The sequence below is a fragment of the Barbus barbus genome (assembly GCF_936440315.1).
Source record: "Barbus barbus genome assembly, chromosome: 28".
Classification (NCBI taxonomy): Eukaryota; Metazoa; Chordata; class Actinopteri; order Cypriniformes; family Cyprinidae; genus Barbus; species Barbus barbus.
This window is the reverse complement of record NC_136756.1, coordinates 30,094,142-30,104,330: the sequence shown is the minus strand read 5'-3', so window position 1 is coordinate 30,104,330 and position 10,189 is coordinate 30,094,142. Positions and strand designations below refer to the sequence as shown.

General features: G+C 35.6%; 1 protein-coding gene across 2 annotated transcripts; it reads left to right on the top strand.

Moving 5' to 3' along the window:
- Positions 1-250: 250 nt before the first annotated feature.
- LOC306847805 (NAD-capped RNA hydrolase NUDT12-like) lies at positions 251-10,189 on the top strand. 2 transcript variants are annotated; one of them, XM_079381968.1, is made up of 7 exons: positions 251-354; positions 1,288-1,481; positions 2,267-2,802; positions 4,932-5,099; positions 5,172-5,285; positions 6,603-6,802; positions 9,689-10,189. In XM_079381968.1, the coding sequence occupies exons 2-7, from the start codon at positions 1,288-1,290 to the stop codon at positions 9,797-9,799; spliced, it is 1,323 nt and encodes a 440-aa protein (XP_079238094.1). In that variant the 5' UTR covers positions 251-354; the 3' UTR covers positions 9,800-10,189. The 2 variants fall into 2 exon arrangements, with proteins under 2 accessions (XP_079238094.1, XP_079238095.1); XM_079381969.1 differs by lacking the exon at positions 251-354 and having other exon boundaries at positions 1,277-1,481.

Sequence of the window (10,189 nt, the reverse complement as noted above, 5' to 3'; positions counted from 1 at the left end):
ATTGTGTATATTTCCATATTTTAGATGAAAAGTTATAAACTGAAGTCTGGAGATGTGCTGCATGTCTGTAATGAGGACTGTTTAGTGTCCAGTTCTAACATGAGAAGTGAATTTAAAAATTGTTTTGTAAAATAAAACAAATTTTCATTATAAATAATGTTTGAAATATTTAGCAAATATTTAGAGCTATGAGGATTGTAAGGTTTTGACTGCGGTCTGCTGTAATTAGCGCTGCTCTCCGCCAGGCGTCGCGTCAGTGCGTCACAAGCGCGCGACACACAGACGCGTTACAAAACATCCACAAAACACTTTGAACTTCAGCACAACCCATGAAATCCAGAAACAGTTCTGCTGGTGAGTAGTTATATTAATAAATAATCAAATGCGTAAATACCATTGCCAGATTAGTTCATGTGTAGGAATAAAATACAGAACATTAATATCAATCTGTCAGTAAATTAGCAATCATTACTGCTGCTCATTCTTAAAAAAGATGAAAACTTCTTCCTATAAAAACATGACTTACTGAATATGATCTTCTGTGTGAAATACAGAAATACTATTTCCATAATTTGACCTACTAATCATTGTCATGTCAGAAGAACAAAGATTATTACTATTATACTGCTATTATAATAGATTTCTGTCTGTAGAGTAGAGAAATATATTAATAATTGGGAAAGCTTTTACTAATCAGGACTGATATGAATATGTATATATTAGAGAGAAGGAGAGAGTACAAATTGAGGTTTATGCATCATCTGAAGCTGAATAAATAATCTCTCCATTAATGTATGGTTTGTTATGATAATAAAAGGACAATATTTGGCTGAGATACAACTATTAGAAAATCTGGAATCTGAGGGAGCAAAAAAATCTAAATATTGAGAAAATCTCCTTTAAAGTTGTTCAAATGAAGTTCTTAGCAATGCATATTACTAATCAATAATGAAGTTTTGATATATTTATGGTAGGAAATTGACTAAATATCTTGATGGAACATGATCTTAATATCCTAATGATTTTTGTCATAAAAGAGAAATGTATAATTTTGATCCATACAATGTATTGTTGGCTATTGCTACAGATATACCTGTGTTACTCATGACTGCTTTTGTGCTGCAGGGACACATATATATAAATATAAATATTTAATTAATTCAATAATAATTCAAATAATTTATAAATAAAGTGTAAATACAAATTTAGCTTTAAACGTGTTGATGTTGAAAAAGCAACTGATGTCCATTACTCAACTGTGTCTCTTTGATCTGCTGATTTGATGAGATGATGAGCGTCCGATCCGAGCTGCTGGAGCGGTTTCTGGATGCAGCGTCCAGAGGAGACGAGCAGACGCTGTCTCTCATGCTGTCTCAGTCCAGAGAGCTGCTGGACCAGCGAGGAGAGCAGGGCTGGAGCGCTCTGATGCTGACCGCAAGACACGGTCACTACACTGCGGCCAGAGTCCTGCTGTCCAACGGGTGAGACCACTCACATCCAGACAACATCACCATCACCATCACAGGAGAACACACAAACCTGATCTGAAGCAGAGCTGCTTTATATTGAGTTTGTTTCATAACTGATTCATTTTGCAACATTAACATTATTTTCCTGCATTCAAAAAAAGGCCTAAATGTAAGATTGATGCATTTGAATTGATTGCATATAAAAATATTTCCATCAATTTGAATTACACAGTTTTAACATAAGCATAATGTGATCATATTTGTCACTCATAGAGAAATGAAACTGTATTTCAGTAATAGTGTTAATGAACAATGTGTTTTAAATACACAATAACCAGCTTTATATATTTATCATCAATAAATCCATCTCATACATTTTAACTGAATATTGCTTATTTAAACCATCTTCATACTTTTCAACGAAATTAAGTTAATTGTTTTCACAATCATTTCAGATTTATGCTGATTCTAAGAAATTTGAATAAATGAACTTCATGAGCTAAGAACTTAATTTGAACAACTTTAAAGGAGATTTTCTCAATATTTAGATTTTTTTGCACCCTCAGATTCCAGATTTTCTAATAGTTGTATCTCAGACAAATATTGTCCTATCATAACAAACCATACATCAATGGAAAGATTATTTATTCAGCTTTCAGATGATGTATAAATCTCAATTTCACAAAAAACTGACCCTTATGACTGGTTTTGTGCTCCAGGGTCACATATATAAATATATATAAATGTGACTTGAAGCAAAAGAGATGATGAATGTCTTGTTTCTTGACCTGCACCAGATGTGATACGAGCGTCACTAACCGGTCGGGTCAGACGGCTCGAGACGTGGCTTTGTTCTGGGGTCACAGACACATCGCCCGTCTTCTGTCCAGCGCTCCGGGTCACGACCTCCGTCAGCTTCTGCCCAGCAGAGATGCAGAAGAGCCAGACATTCACTTCAACAGAGAGATCCTGGACCGAATGAGCGACAAACGCAGCGACGGCGAGTGGCTGGCGGCCAGAAGAGCTTCTCCAGAGACCGTGTTCCTGCTCTTCCACGCTCTGAGTCCTCTGGTGCGCTCCGGAGCGGAGGAGGACGAGGAGATAAAGCTGTGTAAGCTCAGATCCGCCGCGGTGCAGGAGCTGCTGGGGAGCAGCCGGACCCTGGAGGTTTTCCTCGGAGTGGAGAAGCAGCAGGAGGATGATGGGATGCTGGCGTGGTTCGCTCTCAGCACTGAAGAAGATCCCACTCAACTCCTCAAGGAGAAAGATCCCAGCAGTTTCTTCCTTCAGGGAGCCATGCCAGGACTCCTGCGGCTGAGCGACGATGATGCTGGTGGGCTTTCTGTTAAAGACGTCACTAAAACCAGAGTAACTAGTTACATGTAACAGAATCACCGAATTTAATTACAAAATAAAAGTAACTGTAATCTGTTACAGTTCCTGAGAAAAACTGTGTAATTAAAGAACAGTTATGAAAAAAATGGTAATGATTACAAAGGAGGTTACATCTTATTTTCACACACACACACACACACACACACACACTTATTACATTTTTTTTTAAATGTTAAGTAAGAAATATCTTTAAAAATGTTGATAGTTAATCCTGATCCAGTAAATCAGGAACAGCAGGATCCCTGACAAACATTCAGCTCTTAAAACTTCCCGAATCCTGCAATTACATTATTTTAATTCTAAGTATTTTAATCACTTATTTTAATCTCTAAATTAAAATAGGTTCAGAAAACACAATTTTACAATAAGGTCCCATTAATTAACATTAGTTAATGCATTAACCAACATCAAGCAATACATTTAATAATAATCATTTTTATTTTATAGCCTAGCGCCTTTCCAAAACTCAAGCTCAGTTTATATAAAAAATAAATAAATTAATTAATTAGACCACTAACAAACATCCATAACAAAGTACAATTCACAGACCATGAGCTGAAAAGTAATATTCAGAGGACAACATGTTTTTAAGAGGTTTATAAGGGAATTTGTTACAGTATTTATTCATCTTTGTTAATGTTAGTAAATCTAAGTTCAGGTCCATTATTAAATAATATGGTCACACCTTATTTTAAGTTTATTATTCACGCTTTATTTCCAATTCTCACTATTAACTAATGCTTTCGCCTCAAACTCCTACTTAATAGTTAGTAGTTGTTAAGTTTAGGCATCTGGAGTAAAATATGATCTAAAATATGGTCACGCAGAATATGGCATTAACCCTTTCCCTGCCACTGATGGTATTTTCCAGCTTTCCGTGTGTTCACTGGTGTACGATCTGAGTCTTTTTTGAAAACGTTCAAAAATGTTGGCGTCTTAAAAAAAACCGCTGGCAGGGAAAGAGTTAATATGTGCTTTATAAGTACTAATAAACAGCCAATATGTTAGTAATATGCATGCTAATAAACAGCTACACTGTAAAAAACAAAAACAAAAGTTGAATGAATAATGCCTGTATATAGTGCTTTATTGTGTATAGCTGTACACCCAAAACGCTTTACAATCATGAGGGGGGGTCTCCTCAAACATTAAACCTCTCCTCAGCAAACTTAAAACTTTAAGGCAACCAGCTTCAGCAGATTTTTGAGTTCTCTCTACTTTTTGTTGTATAAACTTCTGCTGAAGCTGGTTGCCTTAAACATTTAAGTTCTCTCAACTTTTGATTTTTTACAGCATTGTAGAAGAAGCTGAGCAAACTTAAAAAGTTTTACAAATAAGTTGAGAAAACTCTAAAATCTGCTTGCCTTAATTTTTTAAGTTTGCTCAACTATTTTCTTGTACAGTGTAGTTAATCATGAGAATTGCTTTCTAAACTAATGTGTGACAAATAACATTAACAGATACAACATTTGATTTTAATCATGTATTAGTATATGTTAACATTAACTAAGATTAATAAATGCTGGAGAAGTATTTTTGATTGTTAGTTCATATTAACTGATGTTAACAAATGTAACCTTATTGTAAAGTGTTACCAAACCAGTTATTTTAGTATCACTCAGTCTCGTCAATTATTAGAATATTTGTTATTATTTTGAATTTTCAGCTTTTTATTATATTTTCAGCTTTATGGTAATTTTAGTTAAAGGTTAAGTAAGTTTGTTGTGTGTTTTTGTCTTTTTAATTTATTTTTGTTGTTTTTAAATGTCAATACATTGTTTATTAATTTCAATTTGAGTTATTTTAGTACATTGAGTTAAACTCGTCAAAAATGAGAAATGTTGCTTGAAAACAACTGAAATAAATTATTTTAAAAATATTTTATATTACCATTTATTTTATTTTAAGTAACAAAAATGGTTTTGGTTTTAGTTTTAGTTAACCATTTGTGAATATTATTGTTGTGAACAGTGGAGTCCAAAAGCTTGAGAAGCACTGCTTCTGTGTTTTAGCACAGCTGTGTATTGTTTGATAAGGATGCGTGTTATTTTCCCATCATTCACACAGGTGTGGTGGCTCAGGCCCGATCGGTCCTCGCGTGGCACAGCCGTTACCGCTTCTGCCCGACCTGCGGCAGCGACACCAAAGTAGAAGAGGCTGGCTACAAGAGGACCTGTTTGAGAGCAGGCTGCAGGAGTCTCCAGGGCGTCCATAACACCTGTTACCCCAGAGTGGGCAAGTAACCACTGCATTACAGCTGCGCTGGAGCTCAGGGAGAGGGATGTTTCACAGTCTGTGTTTCTCCAGATCCTGTGGTCATCATGCTGGTCCTCCACCCCGACGGGAAGCAGTGCATGCTGGGACGCAAGAAGATCTTCCCTCCGGGGATGTTCTCGTGCCTTGCCGGCTTCGTGGAGCCAGGTATCTGATAATGAAGCCGCGGTGCTTGAGTAGGGATGCAACGATATCGAAATCTCACGATAATATCGCGATATGAAGTCCATGATACACTGCAAAAAAAAAATTTCTTTGTATTTTTGTCTTGATCATCAAGATGCATTTCCTGTACAAGTAAAATTATTTAAGATAAGTCTTGTTTTCAAAAAAAAAAAAAAAACTGTTAGTTTTTGCTTAAAACAAGAAAAAATATCTACCAATGCGGTAAGAAAAATAATCTTAATTCAAAGGCTAAACAAGAATATTTTTCTTGCTCCATTGGCAGATATTTCTGCTTGTTTTAAGCAAAGACTCACAAAATGTGTATATATATTTTTTTTTTACAGAAAACAAGACATAATATCTTAAATAATTTTACTTGTACAGTAAATTCATCTTGATCCAAGAAGTTTAGATATTTATATTAGAAAACAAGTCAAACACTAAGTGAATAATTTTGCAGTGTACAATATTTAAAAAAACAAAAACAATTTTGTACATTTAAATTCAGTAACACTATAATAGCTGCACACTATGCATCATAAGTTAAGCATTAGTAAATAGTCAATTCATCCTTTATAAAGCATTGCTCCAATATTAAGTCAGTAGTAAGCAGTTTATAAATACAGCTATACATGTTTTGTTCTTGAGCATATCTATAATGTTTAATAATTGTATTTTCATACTTTATTAATGATCAATTATTAACAAACCAGTTATTTAGGAGTTGTCAGTGGTTCATAAGATCATTTAGAAAGTGCAAGTAAATGATTAATAAACTATTTAAATGTACATTTAGAAAGCTTATTATTTGTGTGTTAATAAATGCTTTATTACAACATACAGGTGCATCTCAAAAAATTAGAATATCGTGAAAAAGTTCTTCAAGATGCAAAACAAATTAAACTGTACAACTGTACTCTTGATAAAAAAATGAAAGATAAACCTCTGCAATTTCTATATTAAGCTGAAATGAACTTTGCCCATGAAATAGGAGTTAAAACAGACAGATCACAGATTTATGTTTGATTTATTATGCCACAGGATAAACCATTTTGAAAAGCTTCGAGTAATGAACCTTTTTCCAAAACAATTGTGTTGAAAGCATCGCTTTAGCAACTTTAAAGGAGATTTTCTCAATATTTAGATTTTTTTTTATATTGCCAATATTGTCCTATCCTAAAAAACCATACATCAATGGAAAGCTTATTTATTCAGCTTTTCCATTTATTACCTGTGACGACGGTAATATGGCGGTGATGTTGATGATATGGTGACTGATGAGGAGTGTGTGATGCTCAGGAGAGACGCTGGAGGCGGCGGTGAGGAGGGAGGTGCAGGAGGAGAGCGGTGTTCAGGTGGGACCCGTGCACTACCTGTCCTGTCAGGCCTGGCCTATGCCCTCCTGCCTGATGATTGGCTGCCACTGCGTCGCCGTGACGACGGACATCAAAGTGGACCAGAACGAGATCGAAGAGGCGCGCTGGTTTACCCGGCAACAGGTGAGATATTTGGTAACAATGAGACGGCAACAGGTCTCCATTTAAAAAAAGTTACAAAGGTCAAAAATGTTTGTGTCAAAAAATGCTCACAAAATATTTTATATACATTTTTTTTTCTGCTTTCACTGACATGCCAATAACTACTAAAAATGCATTCATTTTCAGGATTTTAACCCTTTAAATGCCCGTTTGTACATAATGTTTGTTACAAATACAAATACATAATGTTTGTTTACATCATTTGTCATTTTTTATTGTTTTTTCCCCCCAGTTTTAGTTATTTTAGTATATCAAGTTACACTAAACAAAAATAAGAAATGTTGCATTGGCAACTAGTTTAAGTTTATACACACACACACACACACACACATATACAGGTCCTTCTCAAAAAATTAGCATATTGTGATAAAGTTCATTATTTTCTGTAATGTACTGATAAACATTAGACTTTCATATATTTTAGATTCATTACAACACAACTGAAGTAGTTCAAGCCTTTTATTGTTTTAATATTGATGATTTTGGCATACAGCTCATGAAAACCCAAAATTCCTATCTCAAAAAATTAGCATATCATGAAAAGGTTCTCTAAACGAGCTATTAACCTAATCATCTGAATCAACTAATTAACTCTAAACACCTGCAAAAGATTCCTGAGGCTTTTAAAAACTCCCAGCCTGGTTCATTACTCAAAACCGCAATCATGGGTAAGACTGCCGACCTGACTGCTGTCCAGAAGGCCATCATTGACACCCTCAAGCAAGAGGGTAAGACACAGAAAGACATTTCTGAACGAATAGGCTGTTCCCAGAGTGCTGTATCAAGGCACCTCAGTGGGAAGTCTGTGGGAAGGAAAAAGTGTGGCAGAAAACGCAGCACAACGAGAAGAGGTGACCGGACCCTGAGGAAGATTGTGGAGAAGGACCGATTCCAGACCTTGGGGGACCTGCGGAAGCAGTGGACTGAGTCTGGAGTAGAAACATCCAGAGCCACCGTGTACAGGCGTGTGCAGGAAATGGGCTACAGGTGCCGCATTCCCCAGGTCAAGCCACTTTTGAACCAGAAACAGCGGCAGAAGCGCCTGACCTGGGCTACAGAGAAGCAGCACTGGACTGTTGCTCAGTGGTCCAAAGTACTTTTTTCGGATGAAAGCAAATTTTGCATGTCATTCGGAAATCAAGGTGCCAGAGTCTGGAGGAAGACTGGGGAGAGGGAAATGCCAAAATGCCTGAAGTCCAGTGTCAAGTACCCACAGTCAGTGATGCTGGTGTTGGTCCACTGTGTTTTATCAAGGGCAGGGTCAATGCAGCTAGCTATCAGGAGATTTTGGAGCACTTCATGCTTCCATCTGCTGAAAAGCTTTATGGAGATGAAGATTTCATTTTTCAGCACGACCTGGCACCTGCTCACAGTGCCAAAACCACTGGTAAATGGTTTACTGACCATGGTATTACTGTGCTCAATTGGCCTGCCAACTCTCCTGACCTGAACCCCATAGAGAATCTGTGGGATATTGTGAAGAGAAAGTTGAGAGACGCAAGACCCAACACTCTGGATGAGCTTAAGGCCGCTATCGAAGCATCCTGGGCCTCCATAACACCTCAGTAGTGCCACAGGCTGATTGCCTCCATGCCACGCCGCATTGAAGCAGTCATTTCTGCAAAAGGATTCCCGACCAAGTATTGAGTGCATAAATGAACATCATGGCCATTCTTTTATTGGTCGGATGAAATATGCTAATTTTTTGAGATAGGAATTTTGGGTTTTCATGAGCTGTATGCCAAAATCATCAATATTAAAACAATAAAAGGCTTGAACTACTTCAGTTGTGTTGTAATGAATCTAAAATATATGAAAGTCTAATGTTTATCAGTACATTACAGAAAATAATTAACTTTATCACAATATGCTAATTTTTTGAGAAGGACCTGTATACATATATATATATACTGCCGCTCAAAAGTTTGGGATCAGTAAGATTTTTAATGTTTTTAAGGGAGTCTCTTCTGATCATCAAGGCTGTATTTATTCGATCAGAAATACAGAAAAAAAACAGTAATATTGTGAAATCTTATTGCAATTTCTAATATTGGTTTCCTATTTTAATATACTTTAAAATAGAATGTATTTCTGTGATCTGCAGCTGTATTTTCAGCATCATTACTGCAGTCTTCAGTGTCACATGATCTTCAGAAATCATAATATACTGATTTACTGATCAATGTTGAAACACTTCATATTGTTTTTTGGAACATGTGATACTTTTTTCTTTGATTCTTTGATGAATACAAAGTTAAAAAGAACAGCATCTGTTCAAAATATAAATCTTTTCCAACAATATAAGTCTTTCCTATGACATTTATTTATTCAACACATCCCTCCTGAATAAAAGTATTCATTTCTTTAACAAAAAAATAAAAATAAATACTGACCCCAAACTTTTGAATAGCATTGTATATTGTAGCACAAAATGTATACATTTTTTATTAAATTTATATAATTTTTTTAAATAAATGCTGTTCTTTTTAACTTTTTATTAATCAGAGATCATGTGACACTGACGACTGAAGTAATGATGCTGAAAATACAGCTGCAGATCACAGAAATAAATTACAGTTTAACACATATTCACACAGAAAATAGCTATTTTAAATTGCAATAAGATTTAACAATATTACAGTTTTTTTCTGTGTTTTTGATCAAATAAATACAGCCTTGATGAGCAGAAGAAACATCTTTAAAACACATTAAAAATCTTACTGATCCCAAACTTTGCTGTTTGGACTCTCATTCTGACGGCACCCATTCACTGCAGAGCATCCACTGTGTTGAACTATTCCTCTAACAGAGTTATTCAAGTCTTTACCGTGTTTCTCTGCTGTTCAGGTGGTGGATGCTCTTATGAAAGACAAGCAGGCCGTGTTCATCATGCCGCCCAAACAGGCCATCGCTCACTATCTGCTCAAACACTGGATCGGCTGGAACGCAAACCTCTGAACCAGGGTTAAAATACTTCATATGAGAAGATGTATTCATCAAATTGATTTAATCAGCATCTGCTGTGTAAAGCTTTTTGGATTATACAGTACATACATAATGCAGTAATAGAACTCCAATTAAATGCATGATATAACAGCAGAATATGTTTTATATCCTTATGTTTTATTATCTTTACATTGTATTGAAATGAAATTACGGCCTTATTGTGTCTATTTAACAGAATGCACGACGTTAGCTAAATACAGAATTACAGATTACTTTGACACACTCATCTCTGGCCAATAACAGAATAATATTTCCTAATTGTAACACTGAAACAAGCATTTTCTCTGCTTTGAAACTGTATGTAGTGTGAAAAACGCTAAACAAATAAACTTGAATTGAATT

What these genes read in the sequence shown, in the direction of transcription:
- LOC306847805 (XM_079381968.1), top strand. Translation starts at nt 1,288, where the DNA reads ATGATGAGCGTCCGATCCGAGCTGCTGGAGCGGTTTCTGGATGCAGCG. An exon ending in AGAGTCCTGCTGTCCAACGG is followed by an intron (nt 1,482 to 2,266) that starts GTGAGACCACTC and finishes GACCTGCACCAG; the next exon opens with ATGTGATACGAGCGTCACTA. An exon ending in GCTGGTTTACCCGGCAACAG is followed by an intron (nt 6,803 to 9,688) that starts GTGAGATATTTG and finishes TCTGCTGTTCAG; the next exon opens with GTGGTGGATGCTCTTATGAA.